This window comes from Oryza sativa, chromosome 9, assembly GCF_034140825.1.
Source record: "Oryza sativa Japonica Group chromosome 9, ASM3414082v1".
NCBI lineage: Eukaryota > Viridiplantae > Streptophyta > Magnoliopsida > Poales > Poaceae > Oryza > Oryza sativa.
The window spans coordinates 17,754,717-17,776,849 of NC_089043.1; the positions used below are offsets into that span (position 1 = coordinate 17,754,717).

General features: G+C 42.1%; 1 protein-coding gene and 1 long non-coding RNA gene across 2 annotated transcripts; one reads left to right on the plus strand and one right to left on the minus strand.

The window, feature by feature from the left end:
• Nucleotides 1-9,433: 9,433 nt before the first annotated feature.
• Nucleotides 9,434-11,607, minus strand: LOC107278852 (uncharacterized). The gene is made up of 4 exons (XM_015755693.1): nt 11,602-11,607; nt 10,737-11,190; nt 10,164-10,289; nt 9,434-10,032 (listed from the first exon to the last, which is right to left on the minus strand). The coding sequence occupies exons 1-4, from the start codon at nt 11,605-11,607 to the stop codon at nt 9,434-9,436; spliced, it is 1,185 nt and encodes a 394-aa protein (XP_015611179.1).
• Nucleotides 11,608-19,462: 7,855 nt separating this feature from the next.
• LOC136351644 (uncharacterized) lies at nt 19,463-21,413 on the plus strand. Its single transcript, XR_010734821.1, has 3 exons — nt 19,463-19,640; nt 20,417-20,465; nt 21,156-21,413. It is a non-coding gene; the product is annotated as an uncharacterized lncRNA (long non-coding RNA).
• The last annotated feature ends 720 nt before the right edge of the window (nt 21,414-22,133 follow it).

The following is a 22,133-nucleotide window of genomic DNA, read 5'->3' on the forward strand; positions in this document are numbered from 1 at the left end:
CTATTGGTGGTTCTCGTGCTGACCTTTCTGTTGTTCATCTCAAAGACCGTTCATACTCCTTTCTGGTTTGCTCTAAGCAAGTGGGTATTTGGATTTATCGTCTGAAATCTTATACTTGCAATGATTTTGCCTTGCGTTTCTTCCTGTGGAGAAATGGTGGTCCAAATTGCCATTGGGAGTTTGATTCTTGGAATCATGAGCAGGAGAAAGGGTGGGTTCTTGTGACACCCAAGAAACGCTTTTCTGGTTCCTTAAGGCAGCCTGATCGTTTCTATGATCAAGCGGTCCAGCATCGAGATATCCCGATGAAGAATGTCTTTGGTAGACTAAAGGAACCTCTGCAGAAGATAGCCGCCAGTGATGCTCCGGTGATCAAACAGGCGGTTAAACCCAAATTTCAAATTTCGCAAGGTAATCGGGATCCGTCTTCTAAGCCTGTTTTAAATTCTGAATTAATTTGTGGCCGTTCCTTGAAGTCGGGTCATTCAAAGAGCATTTGTACTGGGCCTTTTTGCTGTCGCAAGTGAAAGGCCCCTGGGTATGCAGCCCATTTCTGTGATAGCAAGTCTGCATATGCCCCTGCAGTTAATGTGCCTCGGCCTAAGGCCAAGTCTATTGCCGCACCTCGCTTTAATGCGGTTGCTAAGGTCCTAAACTCCCGGAGTAATGGAAATCTTGTTTGGCATCCTAAAAAGTTAGCTCCGGTTATCTCGCAGCCTTCTCAACTTCTCCGTTCTCCTGTTGCGAATACTCTGCATTCTCCCCAACCTCATTGCTCCTCTCCCATGGCTAATCTCAACCCTAACACCCTTTGGTTCATTCGTGAGGGACACATTGTGCACTTGGGAGGAAATCTTCGTGTTCCCCGAGTTGATCTTACTATCCCTGAAAGACCTACGCGTCGCCATGAAGATTTTTGTCTTGCCTTGGTGGAGCCAGCCTTACCGGAATAGGATTGGGAACATCACCGGGAGTTGATTCTTGAAAATATTCTGGATGGGCGCTTGTTTGAGGTCAGGGCTAGCTTCCGTCATGCTTCTGCGGTAGGGATGTTTCAACTTCGCTCTCCGATGCATAGAGATGCTCTTGTTCACAGTGAACCTTTTGTTTTTGATGGTATTCACTCGGTAACTTTTGTTAAGCATGACCAAGGCCCTAACTGGAGGGCTTCTCCGTATCATAGGGAGGGGTGGTTCCTTTTCTTGCATTTCCTGCTTGATTTTGTTGACTGGGAACACCTGTTCTTGCCACAGCCTCTTTTGGACAGCTGTCTTATTGGTTAGAACGAGATCAAATAAAGGGGAGGGTGCTTATTAGGGCGAAATTTAAAGCCAATGATTCTATTCCATGTAAAATTTTTGTTCATGATCTTGTGGGAATGGGTGGAGGTGGTGAATATTGGACAATTTCTATTTTTATTTTAGAGGGAGATTTCATCAATATGCCACCTGATAAGGACCTACCTCCTGCGGGCCCACAGCCAAATCCTGGGGATGATGACAATGATCCAGATGATGGCAATATTTGGCAATTTGGGCAACACCCTGCAGCACCTGACGACTAGGATGCTATGGTACAGCAGCAGCAAGCTGCTGGTGAGCAGGAGGAGGATGCATGGGGCCAAGACCACCCTATGGGCCAGATTATGGAAGCTAATCTAGATGGGTTGATTGATTTGGCTCCTGCTGTTCCTAAGGATGCCAATGTTTTGCTTGTTGTGCCACCTGTTTCTTCAAGGTTATCAGACAAGGGGAAAAGGGTTTTGGACCTATCAGATAAGGGGAAAAGGGTTTTGGTCCCAGTACAGGATCCAAATGTTCAGAAGTTCCTTGCACGCCTGGAAAGGTTAGCTAGGAGTGAATATCCTAAGCACCACTATGTTTATCCTATGGCAGGCCTGAATGAGAAAGTAGATTTTTTATGCAAGGCAAAAGATCTCATGCATCACTTGCGAAGTATTGAACCTATCCCAACAGCTGTACAAATGTTGAACCATTTCACTCCTCTGGTTCTGCCTAAGAAGACAATGTTTGATGCTGCCCCTATGTAGAATCCAAGGCTACTGATTGGGCCCTCGGGCCTTACAAGTCTGTTTTTGGTCCTCTGGATGCTCAAACCCAGGATGGGATGGAGATTTTAGATGTCATGCCACTGTGTATTGAACCTCCCTCTAGTCCAGTTTGCAATGCACCTAGTCCTCTTTTGCTCCCCAAAGCCCCTGTCAAAAAAAGGGATGGTAAGACTCTGCTTTACAGTCCATACAGAAGACAGAGTGCAAGACTGCAGCTAAATAAGGAGGGAGTTGAACTGAAGGAAGATCCCAGAATGGGCATTGGAAAACCTACGGGAAAGTCCGTTAAGAAGCTGAAAGAGCTAGCAGGTATAGCAAAAATCTTTGTTGACAATAACTTAAAAGACTCTGACTTTCATGGTAATACTTACGATGATATACATTCTGATTCCTCTCCATCTGATTGCTCCGTGTCTCTGCTTCAAAAGATGGGGGTGGACATGTGTGGCTTGGCTCCTGAGGAGGTAGCTGAATCCAGCTTGGGGGGTGATAGAAGACAGAAGTTGCCCAGGGCAGAAATGGAGGATAAATGATTCTAGTCATATTTTTGGTTTTAGCAGACCGGGGCCTGCATTGTTTTTATGATGATGTGGTCTATAATATTATGTGGGAAGCTGGAATTATGAATTCTATTCGCTTATATGTAAACACTTTGGTTGTTACTTTATACCAGGCTACTTATTTTAGCTCTGGATGGTCTCCTCTTTCTTACTGTCATAATCATGAATAGCTACAAATCCTGGAATGTGTTATGCTGGAATATAAGGGGAATGAATGCTGAACCGAAGTTGCTTTCTTTAAGACAGAAAATCGAGGACAGTGGCTGTCAGATTTTTTGCTTACAGGAGACTAAAAAGGACCATTTTGATCTGTCTGATATAAGAAAGTTTGCTCCAAAGCGTTTTGACTCTTTTGCTTTTGCTCCTTCTGCTGGTGCCTCAGGAGGAATTTTGGTAGTTTGGGCCTCAAAGTTTTTTGTGGGTGTTGTGACCGAAGTTAATCTGTTCTCTGTAACTATTGAATTCACCTCAAGGCACTCAGCCCAAATCTGGTCTCTGACATGTGGTTATGGCCCCTGTAATGGTCCTGAGAGATCAAATTTTGTTTCTTGGTTCAAGAACATTCGCATTTATGCCCAGGAAAATTTGTTGTTTTTGGGTGATTTTAACTTCCACAGGTCTGTGCAAGACAGGAATAAGCCAGGAGCTGATATGAATGACATCTTTATCTTCAATGATATCATCAGTACTCTTGGTCTATTAGAGATCCCTCTGAAGGGTAGAAGTTTTACTTGGAGCAATATGTAGCAGAATCCCCTTCTAGAAAGACTTGATTGGGTGTTTACATCAACTGCCTGGACTTTGGCTTTTCCAAATACAACTGTGCAGCCGCTAACAAGAAATATTTCTGGTCATGTGCCCAGTGTGGTCAAAATTGACACAAAAATCCCAAAATCACCGGTTTTCAGATTTGAGAACTTTTGGGTGGATATGGATGGTTTTTATGATATTGTCCAGATGGTCTGGTCTTTTGACCCTGGGTTTGAGGACCCTGCTAAATGTATCTCTTTTAACATGAAGTTGTTGAGGAAAAAACTTCTCTTATGGAGTAAAAATCTGTCCAGGCTGATGCTTCTCTTGATGAATTGCAATAGAGTTATTGACTTTCTGGATCTAGTGCAAGAGGCAAGAAATCTAACGACATTCGAATGGATTTTCAGAGAAATTGTGAAAGTGCAAATCCTTAAGCTGCTGGAGTTTAGGAAAATTTACTGGAAGAAGAGGTGTACTAACAGATGGATGTTACTTGGGGAGGAAAATACAAAGTTCTTTCAATCCATTGCCACAGAGAGATATATAATTAACACAGTATCCCAAGTTAGGGACAATAATGGACAGGTTGTCTTTTCACATGAACAGAAAGCCTCTCTTTTTCTGCAAAGCTTCAAAAACAGAATTGGGGGGGGTCACAAATTATCTTGAGATAGCTTTTGATTTGGGTTCACTCTTCTCTCAGAGTTTAAATTTGGATAGTTTGGTTGACATGTTTTCTACACAAGAGATTAGCAGCCACGTAAGCATCGTCCCAGCAGATAAAGCTCCTGGCCCAGATGGATTCAATGGCTATTTTCTGAATAAATGCTGGCACATTATAACCCAAGATTATTACGAACTAGCTGCACACTTCCATGCTAGTTGTACTGATCTACAGATCCGTAATAGCTCTTACATAACTTTGGTCCCAAAGAAGAGTTCTCCAAAGACTGTCAATGATTTTAGACCTATTTCCCTCATGGGGCTCAGCCTAAAATTTCTTACCAAACTCATGGCAGATAGATTGCAAGGGGTAATTCTCAAGCTAGTCAGTGATAATTAGTATGGCTTTATCAAAGGAAGAACTATACAAGACTGCCTTGCTTGGTCTTTTGAATACATTCACCAGTGCCAACAGTCTAAGAGAGAGATCATACTCCTGAAATTGGACTTTGAAAAGGCTTTTGACACCATTGAGCACTCTGCTATTCTCTCAGTCCTGAAGCATATGGGTTTTCCTGAAAAATGGATTCATTGGGTACAGATGGTCTTTTCCATACCTCCTCTGTTGTTCTTCTTAATGGAGAGCCAGGGAATTCTTTCAAGTGTAAAAGAGGGGTGAGGCAAGGTGATCCTCTGTCCCCTTTACTCTTTGTCTTAGGTGCTGAACTTCTACAAAAAATAGTAAACAAAGCCTCTGATATGGGTTTGATTCAAAACCAATCAATGAGGATGATGGATGTGGTTTTCCCATTATTCAGTATGCTGATGACACTTTAGTTTTGCTGAAAGCTTCCCAAAGAGAGATTTTCTGTTTCAAGGCCATCTCGAACATGTTTGCTCAGCCAACAGGCTTAAAGGTGAATTTTAGCAAATCCAGTTTATACCCTCTGAATCTCTCAGAGGAAAAGGCATCCTTGATGGCTAGCTTGTTAGGATGCACTATTGGATCTCTGCCCTTTACATATCTGGGGCTCCCTATGGGTACAACTAGACCAAGAGTGGTTGATTTTGCTCCTTCGGTGGACAGAGTGGAAAGGAGATTGACAGCAAGCTCCATGTTCTTGCCTCAGGGTGGAAGATTAACTCTGATCAACTCAGTTTTCTCTTCAATCCCTACCTATTATATGTGTTCCCTGCAGCTCCCTGTTACTATTATTAAGGCAATTGATACAACCTGAAAAAATTGCCTTTGGAGGGGAAATAACCCAACCTCAACTAGGAAATCATTGGCGTCTTGGGATAGAGTTTGCACACCGAAGGAGAAAGGAGGACTGGGAATGCTAAATTTGAGGGTGCAAAACACTGCTTTACTTCTAAAGCACCTGGTAAAATTTTATAATGCTACAGATTTGTCATGGGTGAAATTGATCTCAGAAACATATTATACTTCAATCATGAGTAAGGGTTCTTTCTGGTGGAGGGATATCATTGTTCTTTCAGATGTTTACAGGGGTATAACCAAATGCTCAATTCAGTCAGGCTCAACTGCTCTCTTTCGCAATGATCTCTGGAATGATGATTTTCAATGCACAAGTTTCCCTCAGTTGTACAATGTGGTTATGTACAAGAATGATTCGGTCAGAGATATGTGTTCCAGACCAATGGAGGATTCTTTTTTGCTCCCTTCATCATCTGAAGCATATGGTGAATTTTTGCAGTTGGAGGAACTCTTAGAGAGCTTACAGCTTCAACCTGGAAGAGGAGATGTATGGAGCTTTATTTGGAACTCTGACGTTTATACATCCAAACGGTTTTACAAGCTGAATTTCTCTGCTTTACAGCCTCCCAGGTCCCTGGTGTGGCTATGGAAAACAAAATGTGTTATGAAGATTAAAGTGTTTGCGTGGCTCTTGTTTTGTGATAGACTGAACACACGCGACATGTTGGACAGAAGGCATTGTGCTAAAGAGGATGAAGATCTGACATGTGTCTTGTGCAATACTGATCAGAGAGAAACAAGACTTCATCTTTTCTTCACATGCCCGTTTAGTGCTAACTGCTGGCAGTACTTGGAAATTCAGTGGAGCCAGAACTTGGAGTTTTTCCAGATGGTTGTTTTGGGAAGATTTCGGTTTGCTCATTGGGGGTTGCTGGAGATTTTCTTTTTGGCTGCATGGCATATTTGGAAGCAGCGAAATGGTCTTATTTTCGAAAATATCCAGCCTACCTTTCAATCATGGGAATCGCTCTTCATGAGAGAAGTTCTTCTGCATCTGTGCAGAATGAAAGATCCTCTCAAACAATCTGTTTCTGACTGGTTGCAGGCCCTATAGTTTTGTGGCTTCTTTGTTTTCTTTTGTAAATTGCCCTGTAACTATGTACATATTTCCATTTTATAAAATTTAAACTGCTGGGCAAAGCCCTGGCAGTATTCCCAGTCAAAAAAAAACCGTGACGAAGGATGCTGGCGAGATCTCGGAGGAGAAAGTCATCCCAATTACTAAAGATCTGTTTCCAATGATCTCAAGGCGGACAAGAAAATGCTCCAAGATCACGTGCAGGTGATGTATTTGCAATTGTTAACTAAGACTCGGCATGGAACCATCATCCAGCGTCACAAGATTTTGTTGCTGAGCCTAGTTGATGATACATCAGCCTTCGGAGAAGAAGAATAATCTGCAGAGGTCGACAAGAAGTCAAATGTCGACGAAGATGGCGTATGCACATTTTCAAGATGTTGTTGATTATGCTGTTCATCATGCATTGGCCAATCAATCCGGTATGCTAGTCAACACAATGTCAACGGTGGTTAAGTCCATGCTTGATGGCACCATCTATAATGCTGCTCAAGGACCGGTGTTCTTTCTAGAGAACAAGTTTCCACCTTACAGAGAATTGAAGACATTTACTCTTGAGTCATCTACCAAGCAGCCAATGATCATGGCTCCATCGACGTCGTGTTAACAATGAAATTTGGTAGATTTTTCGTCAACACATCGGCTCCCGTGAGAACAACTTCATTGGCGCCATCGACATCAGCTCTTCCAACATCTTCAGCGCCAATGATCCTGACAAAACAGCAGGAGGAGGAGTTGGCTCAAGCTTCGAGAATGAAGTAACCACCAATGTCGGACTTCCAGCCAGGAGCCAATACTATCCAGCCGACAACTCAAGTTCCTCCATTCCTACCTGGATCTTTGCCGATTCCACCAATTGGCACACCACCGCCGATGTCGAGAGCACCATTGCTTTCAAGCCGGGATGAGCTACGATTCCAAACACCACCTCAACATGAGGTGCCGGGTGCTCCTCATCATTCGGCTTATCCAAGCTTCCATCAACCAGAGGTTTTCCAACAACCTCAGTACGTGCAGCAGTCCCAGCATCAACTTCCAAATCATCATGGAGGTAAAACATGTTGAGGCTGAAAGTGCATCTAGTCCCCTAGTGGGCTTTGGTGATTAATGACAAAAGCGGTTGAGGGACTAATGCGTTTCATCAAGTTAATTGTAGGATATTTAGTTCCAGGGTGCTTAGGTGTGTGCTTAAAGTCTTGGAGACCCACCACAATTATAAATTCGAGGAGGCGAACTAACATGAAGCCCTAGTGATTAGGTTTATTTTTTCAAACTTGAGTTTAGGAAAAACCATACTACTAAGAGGGGTTTCAAGTGCTATTCTGAGGTCTCCAAAAGTGCTCTAAATATGTTCCTGAGGTCAAAATATTTTTAGAAGCATTTTTTGATAATGCATTTTTCAAGGCAGAAAGACCTGGCCAGAACTTCCGGACCCCCGTACCCGGAAGTTTCTATTAGAGCGGGGCTAAGCATATTCCTAGTTTTTCCAGCAAGCACATAACCGAAAGTTTCTAATTAACATCACAAATACCCTAAAATGCAAAACTCACTATATGCACATAACCGGAACATCAACATCACATCACAAATTTCACATATGCATATATCACCACATCACAAATTTCACATATGCAAAATATAAAACAGTAAAAAATGGCTTACCAGAGGAGGTGGTCGGCCAGCGGCTTGGGGAGGTGGTCGGGGAGGCCGGCGGTGGAGGAGGTTAGCGAGGAGGCGGCTTGGGGAGGAGGTCGGCGGCATCGGCTACTTGGGGAGGCCGGCCGGCAGCGTTGGCGGCTTGGGAAGGACGACGGTGGAGTCCTTGGTCGGGGAGGCCAGAGACTTGGGGACAACGACGGCGGTGGCGGAGGTCGGTGAGGCCGGCAGCGTGGAGAAGACGGTGGCAGCGGAGGTCGGGGAGGCCGGCAGCGTGGAGAAGACAGCGGCGGCGGCCCAAATCTAGACGGGGAGGGGGAGTAGAGGCGGCGGCGAGGGGGATGGAGGAGAGAGAGGCGGCTGCGGCGTGGGGGAGCGAGGAGAGATGGCAGCGAGGGGGAGCGAGGAGTGGGAGGTGGATGGCGGTGCCGGTGAGTGGGTGGGGGATAGGAGGCTGGTGAAGAGTTGGGGCTGGAGGCGAAGGGTGGCGGTGGCCCGGATCTGGCCGGGGACGAGGGGGAGGAGAGGAGGCGGCGGCGGCCTGTTGGTGGAGGAGAAGAGGCAACGGCGTTGGGGGAGGAGAACAGACGGAGAGGAGGTGGCGGCCGGCGGCGAGGGCGAGGAGGAGAGGAGAGTATATGGCGTGGCGGTGTGAAATTTTTCGGCAGTTTGGCGGCGTGAAATTTTCGTCCCCCCGCCCTCCCTTATATGCGGAACACCGCGTGCGGGTGACCTAAGCCGCCCGCACGGGATAATCGATTATCCCATGCGTGCGGGTGAGGTCACCCGCACGGGATGAGCTCATACCTTAATTTTGTTTCAAAAAATATAATTTAGATTAGAGTTATTAATTTTAAAAGTTAATATAGCGCAATTAAATCTAATAATTAATAAATCTTATCTAAATTATAATATTTAATATTCACAAAGAATTAACAAGATGTGAATTTTATTCGCATCTAATTATTCATCGATATGATTAATATAAATAAAGTATTCGACCATATAAATTGAGAACGACATATAGTACGAATAAACATGGAACTACATTCATTCGCAAAATTAGTTTCATCCATTAATCGTTTACAAATTAAGTTGTACACACCAACATATGTACTAATGTTTAACAATTTTGGAAACTTCAAATGAAGTTGTACACACCAACATATGTACTAATGCATGGTCAAAAACTTCTCTTCGTCAAGGGTTGTCTCAACTCGCTTGATCCGATTAGGCAGATCTGTGAACAATGGGACGTCATCATATTGGTTGTAATCTGACGCGTCTTCAATGCTATCAATGCTAACAATGTGTTGCTTTCCTGGCACAGCAATGTCCATCTTATTGTCGGATGGCTCCTTCACATAGAAAACCTATGCAACACGCTTAGCAAGAACCCACGGATCATCCTTGTGTCCTAGCTTGTTGCGTTCTACAATCGTAAGGTCGTAGTTATCGATGGATACGCCTGTTGTGTCTCTGACCCATTGGCATTGTAGCACCGGGATCTGGATGTTAAGGACATAGGCAAGCTCCCAAATGTCTTGTGTGATCCCGTAGTAAGACTTCTTCTCGCTTGATGCGTCAAACGCCTCCATCCGAACTCCGCTATTCTGAGCTGCGCTTTTCTTGTCCTTGCATATTGTGTAAAACCTATATCCACCAATATCGTACCCTTGCCATGAGGTCACGAGGCTACTTGGGCCATTTGCTAGCCTGTGCAATGTTTTTTCCTCGAGTGATTCACCGAATGTCAGCTCTTTCTCCTTCAACCATTCAGGAAATTTGCGTTTCTGTTCCTTAGAGATCCAAGTGGCCGTTCTTCTAGGATTGTTGGCTCTTATCTCGTTCATGTGTTCCTCAATGTATGGCTCGACAATGGCGAGCTGTTGCAACACGCTGCTATGTGCTTCTGCTACAGCTCTGTAGTCCTCATCATAGAACCTTTTCTTGCCTATGATCCCCGTCCCAGCTAACCAACCCTCATGTACAGGGGGGTTATACCAATGGGTTTGGCGTCCTTCATGTAATCTATGCAGCATTCAACCACCTCCTCAGTTGTTTACCCCTTTATCATTGATCCCTCCGGATGAGCTCGGTTACGGGCATACCCTTTCAGAACCGACATGTACCTCTCATACGCCCACATCTGGTGTAGGTATAGGGGACCAATTTCGATAATCTGAGGGACGATGTGGACAATCAGATGCTCCGTCATATTGAAGTAAGCTGGAGGGAAAAACATCTCAAGCTGACCCGCTGTCTCGATTGCAAAAGTTTGAAGGGGGCCTAACTCTTCAGGATCAAAAACCTTCTGTGATACTCAATTGAAACAGTAGCACAACTTTGTTATCACTAACCGAGTGTGAACTGGCTTGACCGCTCATAAAGCAATCAGTAGGAAGACTGTTAACATCTTGTGACAGTCACGAACATTGTACCCAGAGATGGTCAAATCTTTCAAAGATACAAGTTTTCTGATGTTCGATGAGAAACCAGTCGGGACTTTCACACTATGCAAGAATCTACATAAAGTTTTTTTCTCTTCTGGTGTCACTGAGTAGCACGCCGGAGGAATTTCGATCTTCCCATTTGCCAGCTCTTTTGGGTGAAGCTCATGCCTTATGTCCAAATTGATGAGGTCGGTACATAACTTCAACCCATCTTTCGTCTTACTCGGGATGTCCAGTAAAGTGCCAATGGTGCTGTCGAACACATTCTTCTCGAGATGCATTAGGTCGATGGCATGACGAACCACCTGGTCTTTCCAGTATTCCAGATAGCTGAAAAATATTGAGTGCTTATTGAAAGGCAAGGCAGTTTCCTCATACGTTGCGTCTGTATTGTTCTGATCCATCCGTTTCGTCCTCCTGACGGCCTTCTTCTTTCCCTTCCTGAACACGACCTTAATGTTCTTAGTCAGCTCGAACACTTGTGCACCAGTTCGTGTTTCAGGAGCTAGATCGTTCTCTACTGTCTTGTCGAATAATCTATCCTTCGCACGCCACCTGTGCCTCTGAGGTAAGAACCAACGATGACGCATGTACACTACCTTGCCTATGGAGGTGAGGTACTTGTACGACGTCTTGTCGATACATATAAGACATCCGAACTTCCCCTTAAACTGGTCCTGAGAGCGAAAAGTTTGCCGGTAAGTCGTTGATTGTAACGAATATGATGGCACGCAGAGTAAAATGTTCCCTACAGTACTCGTCCCATAGTCGTAACCCTTCCTTCCACAGTTCTTGCATGTCCTCCATCAATGGTTCCAGAAAAACATCTATATCAATCCCAGGCTGTTTTCGACCTTGTATAAGGATAGACAACAGAATATACTTTCGCTTCTGACAAATCCATGTAGGCAAGTTATACTCGGTGAGCAGCATTCGCCAAGTGTTATGTGCGCTGCTTAGGTCACTGAATGGGTTCATTCCGTCCATGCTCAAGGCAAACCTTACATTTCTCGGCTCCTTTGCAAATTCCGGGTGTAATGCATCAAAGTTTTTTCACTGTTGAGCATCGGCGGGGTGTCGAATCATACCGTCATTTTTCCGACCCTCCTGATGCCATCTCATCAACTCGACATCGGTATGGTTCAAAAACAATCGCTTCAGGCGATCTTTCACGGGGGGGGGGGGGGTACCACATCACCACAGCCGGAACATTTTTCTTTGAATCCAGCGATGTATCTTGGTCTACCACCTCTCCGTCCGAGCCTCCGTCGGCCATCTTGTACCGACTTGTCCCGCATGTTGGGCAACTGTCTAGATCCGCGTATTCCTTGCGGTAGAATATATAATGATTTACGCATGCATGAATCTTTTGGACACCTAGAGATAAAGGACATATGAGTTTCTTGGCTTGATATGTGTTCGTCAACAACATGTTCGGCTTAGGAAGCATAACTCGCAAAAGATCCATCAAATCATTGAACCTAGTGTTCGACCATCCATGTCTGGCGTTCAATCTGAGAAGTTCAAGCACAGAGTGCAACACCGTATAGTCCTTGTCGCATCCTTTCGCTTCGTCGTAAAGAAGTTCCTTCACTGTTTTTTTCAACACTTCCCAATTGTCCAACCCTCATCTGCTACCCGTTAGGACCTCTGGTTCAACGTGCCGCAACATATCTTCCAGATCAAAATCAATATATGCATCATCTATACCAGAGCCACCACATTCCGGGGTCGTTCCCTGTGACATGTCTTCGATTATAAAATTTTCTGCATCATGAAAGCACAAATCCTCAGCCTCTTCGTTCCTACCGGCGACATCGCCATGAAAAGTCCATGTCTCGTAACCCTTCTTAAATCCACGCTCTACGATGTGCGACAATACATCATTCGGTTTTTGCAGCAACATTTTGTTCTTGTAATCAAAGCATGGACAAAAAATGCCCCTTATATTCTCCATCACAGCATGTGCCTTTGCTAGCTCAAGAAATTTGGATGCTTCCTTCAAGAACGTCAGAAGAGCTCTTTTTGTGTTGTACATCCATGCCCGATCCATGACCTAGAATACATCTTTTCATGAGTATATTTAATCATATGAAAAAACGGTACAACTTAACCGGACATCACGCTCCTGGCGAGGCTCCTCCGGCGACGTGTCCTGCGTATCGCGCTCATCGCTGGAGGCACAAGGCCCGGGGGTGGGCAAACCATTGGCGCCGGCCGGCTTCCGAGTCGCCTAGCCCTATATCGAGCGACAAAGCTCCGTATCGACCGTATTGGTCCGATTTCGGCGTCAACACACATCTAAAACTTTGTATTTTAAAACAAATTGAAAACTTTATAATTTCAAAGTATACATTTTAAATTTAGAAACTTTGTACTAACATATTTAAGTCTTTGTAAAGCTTTGTAATTTCAAATTTTATTTCTAAAATTTAGTAACTTTATACTAACAGAATTAAAAAATATTGTATTTTAAGATTTAAAACTTTGTAATTTCAAACTTTACATTTCAAATTCAAAAACTTTATACTAGCAGATTTAAAAATTTTACATTTTAAGATTTAAAACTTCATAATTTCAAACTTTACATCTGAAATTCAGAAACTTTATTTTAGCACATCTAAAACTCTATATTTCAAAAAAAAGATTTAAAACTTTGTAATTTTGAAGTATACATTATAAATTTAGGAACTTTAGAATTTAGTAACATTATACTCATAATTAAAAACATTGTATTTCAAGATTTAAAACTTTGTAGTTTCAAACTTCACCCCTAAAATTCAGGAACTTTATAATGGCACATTTGAAAACTTTTGTAATGAAAACTTTACACTCCAAATTTTGGAACTTTGTACTATCACAGTTGAAACTTTGTACAAATACGCACTAAAATTTATAATCCTGTAAATTGTTTCGAAACGTATCCAACATAGGTCTAGTTTTATAGATATTGTCATAATGAACGTAATGGAACAAAATTAAAAATAGATGTTTAAAGTTTGTATATCATTTACTGTAAAAAAATGTGATAGACTGACACACATCAGATGTGTAAGCACCAAGCTTTATAATCCTATAAATTGTTTCGAAAAGTATCCAATGTATCCTATAAATTGAATTGTTAACATGGGTCTTGTTTTATAGATCTTGTCATAATGAACGTAATGGTGAAAATGAAATTAAAAATAGATGTTTAAAGTTTGTATATCATTTGCCTAAAAAAACATGTGATAGACTGACACACATCAGATGTGTCTCCCTCCTCCATGTCCATTGTCAGCCCTGACAAGCTCAGACCCGCTATTAGTGTCACGCGTCCATGCGCTGCTAGGTGCGCGCAGCGTACGCACGCCAAATAATAATTTGATGTCCTAACGTCCGCCAGGCTGCCGTATTTCCTTTTTTATTTACTATTATTAGTAGTAATTAATAAATTCACAGAAAGTACTATTAGGTGAGCAATATTCCAAACGCCAAACATGCATCAGCCCAGGCCCACCGCACCCCACATCCTGTCATCCTACTCCTACCGTTGTCGGAATAAACGATTTACTCCTATCGCGCGCCTCTACCTCCACCTTTATTCAAGTAAACGATTTACTTCGAAAATAAAAACAACTCCCCTGCTTCCGATCCCACCCCACGACCCGCATCGTACTCCCACCATTATCGGAGTAAATGATTTACCTCGAGAAAAATAACTTCTCTGCTTCTGGTATATATTCTATTTTTCCCGTACCCAACCAACCACTCTCACCCCCACTTCATTTTTTTCCTTTTTTCGGATCTGAATCGATCCACCATCACAGCCCACAGATCGGCGACACACCATGGAGGAGGACGACGACACCGTGGCGGTTGATGGCGGTGGCCGGCGAGCGGTGGCCGGCGGCGGTTGAGGTGAAGGCACTGCTTCGGGCCTCGTTGCCGGACGCTGGTAGCACCTTAACCAGCAAGGAGGTGTTCACCTGGGCCAATAGCAACAACTAGCGGCTGCTCCACGTCGGTGACATTGATAGAACAAGCATGTAAGGAAATAACACTCTAATTTGCATCTGCATACTCTCCTTCAACTTCACGTATGAAGCCCCAATTTTTTTTTCAAATCAAATTAATGTGCAATCTCCAATATTACCTGATCTCAATTGATGGGCTGCACAGGTCCTACATTTGCACATCGTGCTCCATGTGGCTGGCCGCAGAGGATAGGGTGGAGTCCGCCAGTGATGATGGTTGTTTGCTATTTTTCTTTTGCTCGTCATCTCTATTGACATGAGCGAGAATGTTTTTGCATTTTTTTGGTACTTGCTACATGATGGATGGCTGCTACTGCACAACGTCGAGCTCATCTCTATACCATACCACTACATCCTTCCATGATTCCATCGTCAACTACTGCTCGCCACCCGGTTGCCCTCTCCGTTACCAGTCACAAGACATAGACCATCCTCTTCATCCTTATAGCAAGATCCAGCAAAGCCACCAGATGGATTTTTGGCTGAATCATTTTTTTTCTTTTCTAGTTTGATTCACATGTGAGTAATTTTCTCGCTTGTGTGTGATTGAGGCTGTAATTTTTTCATTCAGACGACTATTTTTGTGAAACAGATCAACAATACTCTTAGTATCAGTTTGTAGTCTTATACTGCATATTGAACACGTCAGTAAACATATTACTACACTATGGCTACGAGATCATGGCTATATCGAGAGGAAGGTGGTAATTGTTTTACTCGCAGACCACGAAATCTCAGTTTTTACTCTTATACTGTGTATTGAACACATCAGTAAACATATTACTATACGGTGGCTACGAGATCATGGGCTATATCGAGAGGAAGGTAGTACTTGTTTTACTCACAGACCACGAAATCTAAACAATATTTATAATATTAGTAAAAGAATTACTAGCGTCATAAGCTGGCAGTAATTCTTTTACGACCATCTAGGTATGGCGTCATACTATATGGAGGCATTCATGCGAGTAAATTTATTACTTTTGAATGAGCAGATGCGGGAGGCTGGGAGTAAATGAAAAACTCCACGGAGTAAATTCGTTACTTTTGAAACGTGCGGAGATACTACAAAAATGGAAAACTCGGAACAAAAAACTAGACGGTAAATATTTTACCAAAACGCAAAAACAGAAAAACTACAAAGAAGGAACGAAAAATAGAAAAATCTGGATGGTTAATATTTTACCGGCCCATCCGGATAAGATGGAAATGATAAAAAAGAAACACGGGAGGTGGGGTGGTAAAAAACGAAAAGAACGAACCGAGAAAAGGTGGTATGCGGAGGAAAGGCGAGGTAGTAAAAAATGGGAAAACCGGAAGGAGAGGGAGTTGTGCAGCTCTCAACTAATATTCCGCGCTGCAGCGCGCTGATTAGCGCTACCGTAAATTCTCATAATATTTTTTATTCAAAATTAATAATAGTTTTTATATCAATTTACTAAATAGCTTAGCTATACTTGGAAATAAGCTGTTGACGGTAGCGTCCACATGTGGACGTTGTTAGAGTTAGAGATATTTCTGGAAGGATTCACATGCAATAATACATGTCATAACAGAATAGGAGATAGAGTTAGGTTTGGATTGTAACCGAAATCTCTAAATACCTAAATATCCGTAAGCCACGTTGGAGGCTGTTTCTAACTCATATCAATATACGTGCAGCCTCGAACAGATGTGATAACGCTTCCTAAACAATTATTGACATGACGTGAAGAAGATGAAGGTCCTGTTTAGATCCCCTGGCAAAATTTTTACCCTGTCACATTAAATGTTTAGACTTACACATAGTATTGAATATAAACGGAAAAAATAACTAATTACATAGGTCGTGTGTCATATGCGAGACGAATCTTTAAGCCTAATTGCTCCATGATCTGACAATGTGGTGCTACAGTAAATATTTGCTAATAACAAATTAATTAGGCTTAATAAATTCGTCTCATAGTTTACAGGTGGATTCTGTAATTTGTTTTGTTTATCAATCTACATTTAATACTTAAAATATGTGTCTGTAAATCCGATGTGAACGCCAAAACTTTACACCCCTGGATCTAAACACAGCTGAAGACGCTATCCCAAGAAAGCTTGAACAGCTACTGTCTGAACTCAATTACCTTGCGTGACCTCTAGACAACTGATCAAAACCTAATTCGAACTTGTTTGCAGACAGCGACTCGTCCGGTCGTTATCAAGTGCATGAGCATCGCAGATGTGTGATAACTGATCAAAACCTAATTCTAACTTCCTTGTGTCATGACAGGAACTCGTTCGGTCGTCATCAAGTGCATGTGCATCGCAGGTGATAACTGATCAAAACCTAATTCTAACTTCCTTGTGTCATGACAGGAACTCGTTCGGTCGTCATCAAGTGCATGTGCATCGCAGATGTGTGACAACTGATCAAAACCTAATTCCAACTTCCTCGTGTCATGACAGTGACTCATTCGGTCGTTAGATGTGTAGGCATTGATGTGTGGCAGTGACTCGCTCGTTCAATCGTCATCATGCAAGTGCATAACACAAGGAGCTATATATTAGCCTATCCAAACACTGGCACCGGTGCAAATACGGCCATATACGTCGCAATGCTCGCAGTGCAAAATCTTTGTCGTCCCGGCCGGTTCCTTTAACGTGAGCATGCAACTGATAACCGGCAGAAAATTAATTAAGATGCAAACTAATGACACGGCCGGACTGACCTGCCAAACCTGATGAACAATTAATGGCGGCGGCGCAATAATCCGATCAATATTAATCCTAAGAGAGCAGCTAGCCAGCGAGTATATATAGAAGCGCAAAGTCGCAAGGAAACTGGGATTGGGTTTTCAGTTTTGTCTAGAGTGATGCAAGGTAGGTAATAAGTTCAGGTTCATGGCTGCATAAGCGGTTCAAGCCAGGCAAGGGGCGTTATTCTTGGGATAGCGTCCATAGCTGTCTCATCTATTCCTGGGATAGCGTTCATAGCTGTCTCATCTATTCTTGGGATACCGTCCCTAGGTGCGCCCTGATCTATTCAAGGGAATAAGAAAATATATGGAATATATAGAATCTGATAAGCAGAATTTCAGAACAAGGATCAAATGCTAAGAAGTTTCTGCAATCTGCTGGATGGAAATTATGGCCAAAGCTGAAATCTAGAAATAAACTTGGATTGAGGTATAGTACTCCACATGGGATGTCCTACAACTCTCTAGTGGCAGCCCGTAAAGCATATACCTAGAAAAAGGGTACCAAGACAACAGTGATGATTGAGGGTCTGTTTAGATCCCGGTAAATTTTTACACCCTATTACATCGAATGTTTGGATACATGTATAGAGTATTAAATATACACGAAAAAATAACTATTTACACAGATAGCGTGTAAATTACGAGACAAATCTTTTAAGCCTAATTGCGCCATGATTTGACATGTGGTGCTACATTAAACATTTGCTAATGACGAATTAATTAGGCTTAATAAATTCGTCTCACGGTTTACAGGCGGATTCTGTAATTTATTTTGTTATTAGACTATGTTTAATACTTTAAATATTTATCTGTATCTCATATATGACACGCTAAAACTTTACGCCTTGAATCTAAACTTTACACATATATGGTTCAAGACTTCAAGTGGAACACAGGATATGCTTGTTTCAGTTGCAGACAAATGTAGTCGCGTGTTTACCTTGTGTACACGTCATGGTAAATCGAAGAGAAGAAAATCATCTCTTCCCTTCTCCTGTGAACCATATATGTGTGGGCCTTCATTCAAGACATGGACAGGGCGCTTACGTGTCAGTTCGTGCTAAGACATAAGAAGTGATGGGTCTGGGATATAAAATGCATGTAATGGATTAATATTCACCCTAGCGAATTTCGAGGTTCATGCTAGGAGAAGTAATCCATTACTTTCTGTTCGTATGTTTCTAAAGGTTGCATTGAAAGATCCCTATCCCAGTGTCTGAATTCATGGGTAAAAAACATGCAAAACCAGAGGTGCACTGCATAATCGCTTGAAGGGAAGATACTCTGATCTGGAAACTGATTAATATCATAAGATTCGGCAAAACTTCTCACCTCCTTGAACACAAAAGAAGCTCCTTGACCCATAGTTAAAGTTTAAGAAATACCGAATCTATAAACAATATGCTTTAAGATAAAGTCAATTACCTCCGTATATGTAATATTTTTGAATAGCACGGCTTCGGCCCACTTAGTGAGGTAATCCGTTGCAACTAGCACAAACCGATGCCCGTTTGATGACGAAGGATAAATTTGACCAATGAAATCCAAAGCCCAATCTCGTAACGGCCACGGTTTGATGATAGGATTCAATACAGCGGCGGGCGTCAATTGAACATTGTCGAACCATTGACAAACCTCACACCCTCTATAGCACTTGAAATAATCATCAATTATTTTCGGCCAATAGAACCCAACTCTTCTAAGCAACCAATTCCTCTCATGGGCCGATTGATGAGTTTCACAAATCCCTTCGTGAACTTTTCCCATTATCAACTTTAGATTGATCATCATCTAAGCACTTCAACAATACTCCATCTATATTTTGGCGATATAGCTCTTCATCAAGCAAAGTATATTTAAACGCTTGCCGCCGAATCTTCCGATCAACCTAAAGGCTAGGATTCTTTCAAATATAGAATCAAAGGAATTCTCCAGTCTTCTTATTATTCCTGGGCACGAATGTCTGAATTTACAATTAATTCGGCCTTTGAACCAATTGTAACGTGCCCCCCAGCTTCCTGTGTAATGCCCTAGAAAAAAATAGAATACCGTAGAGAATATATTGGAAGTCCATAAGGTTTTGGTGTTTGAAGTTAGAAGAAAAACAATATGTATATGCTAGCTGGGCTAGCTTTTGGCCAGCCCAAGGCCCAGCTGCCCCAGGACATCCCCAAAACCCTAGGAGATCCAATCCACCTCCCCCTAGCCGTCATTTGGTACCCTGGGGCGCCCACCTCCCTCTCTGGTCGATGTCCCCATGCCTGCCCTACTACAGACCTGGGAAGAAGAAGAAGGGAAGGAGAAGAAAGGGAAAGAAGGAAGCGAAGGGAATCGAGGTGAAGATGGAAATGAGGGGTTTGATTACCGCCCATGGACGCCAAGGTATCAATACATCATCTTTTCCCCCTGTTTTGGTTTTCTATTAGGATTTAGATCAAGTGTTGGAAGCGAGTAAGTGTGGGATCCACCGATTTATTCCTCAGCCAGGTTTTTGCTGATCTGCCCCCCTGCGCAGTTTTGTTTTGGATGCCTTTTCGGCCAACATAATGGGATTTCCTACGAAAAGTCTCTATACAAAAGTTGTAGATAACGTGTAGACCTATCTTCTGACCAAATGGCATGATTTTATATCAAGTGGTTTAGGAGGTATCAATTTCTGAAGTTGGCTGTCTGAATGTCGATGCATTTATCTGTAGTCGAGGTTCAGAGGGATTTTAGTGGATCTTAATGATGGAATCCAAGAATCTTGTGTTTACAGAAGTTGTAGCATATGTTGTGATCTACCTCCTATAAAAAATTGTTTGCATTTATCTTGTTGTTTGTCGTCAGTGCTCTTTTGAATGGTTATTACACAGTTTTCTGGGCAGATGCAGTTCTCTGTTTTGTGCCATGTTTTAGGCCAGATAAATTGAAGAATTCAATTTTGTTATCTAAATGAAAGTTGTAACGCTTGTTCTGTAGATGTCAGAAATGATATATTTTGCTGTGTTATGTGATGTAGAATTAGAGGTATCGAATTGTTAATCTATGCTGCTTTTATAGGAAGATTATCGGTGATTTGCGTTATGTTGTTTGGGTGGGATCCCAGCGTAGGAAGCGTATGTGTGATTCTTGAATGATTATGCATGTTGTTTGAGTCTGAGCCGGTGTTTATTCAGGTGATGCCACTTCGGAATGCAACTAGTGTTCATCTCATCATCAGTGAAGGCAAGTAAACGTAGCGGTGGTTTGCTACAGCTTTGACTTGTTATTTGATTCTACCTCCACGTTGAAATTATATATCATCAACCAAGATTATTATATGTTACACAGTGGATTTACCTATCTGAATCATACTTATTGATTTTACAATGTTTATGGTTATACTTTATGCTCTTGGTTATAATAACCTTATATTGATCTCCATCGAAGGAATGTGGTTCCGATGTTATACTCTGGAATTTGTACTGCATTTGCATCACACTTGCATTGCATTTGAAGTTATGTCGTGAACCTATGGTTGCGACCGTACCGGTACAGCATCGTATATTGTCGTAATACGATGCAGCATCATACCTTGTTGGGTGTGAAGGCAGGAGTACATATCATTGCACTGCATATGCACATATTCCACTTGTTGGGTGTGAAGGCAGGAGGATATATTATTGCATTGCATATGCACATATTGCAGGATGTTATGAAAATTATCGATCGAAGATGTCTTTGAGAAGTGTTTTCTTCTGGGATTTGTGAGTATATGGATTTGATTGGTGACATCATGATGTTTTAGTCCACGGATATTGAATTTGACTTATGTGAATCACAACTTGGTATTTATTTAGCTATACAATAAACATGTGGTTTAAATAGCTTGTTAAAGCCGTTTGCTTGCTGAGATTTATTCTCACCCCCTTATAGTCTTTTCAGGTACTTGATGAGACATGTTTGCATGAAGTGATGGGATTAGCTACACTGTCGCACGACATGATCTCACATAGTTATGATTATTGTAATATGTTGATAAGATTGCGTGTGTTTAGACATAACGGGTTAATTAAGTACTAGAGTTGGTGACCATTGATTAACTACTTTTCTCAAGGCTATCCCTACGTGTCAATCAATTGTTGTATCATAACCTTAATCTCTATGCTGATGCTTCCGCGATGTTTTCTTGTCTATGGTAGTTGTTGCCGAAATTTGCTTGTTTTGGCACTTTTGTATGGCTGTTTAGTGGTATCCCAAGCTTGTGTAGTTTTCTGGGGTGTTACATCCTGTCTGGGACCTATCAAACCGCCCTGTCTACCCGGTCAGACCGGCCATACAATGCCGGTCAGACCGTCGGTCATCCGTGGTTAGACCGGCTATAATACGCCGGTCAGACCGCCCCCAATCTGGAACTTCGCCAATTTTGCCCAAAGATTTAAAATCAAGCACCGGATTTTGTAATATCAAAAATAATCCTTTCTTTGAATAATAACCAGATGCTTGGTGTATCAAATTATTGGATTAAAATTCCTTCTTTCTAGACATATGAAAAATTATAACATCCAACTAATATGTCTTAGATGAATACTAATTCAACTGGTTTTTGAAACAATAATCATCAAGATATCAAAACCACTTAGCCACTTGAAGTATGATCAATAATGAATCACTAGAGTCATATGTGTCATATGCATAGATTCCAATAAAATACAAATGTAAGTAATCGGCTTGAGCATATATGCAAAATATTAACAATGCCAATGTTCCTAAAGAAAACAACTCTAGAACAAATGATCACATTGACCATTGACATTAGCCGAATTACTAATAAGCAAAACTTTCATGGTGCAATAAATATAAAATCTATATATTATACGGTGATCCATAAAAACACGTATAATTTGGCTTTAG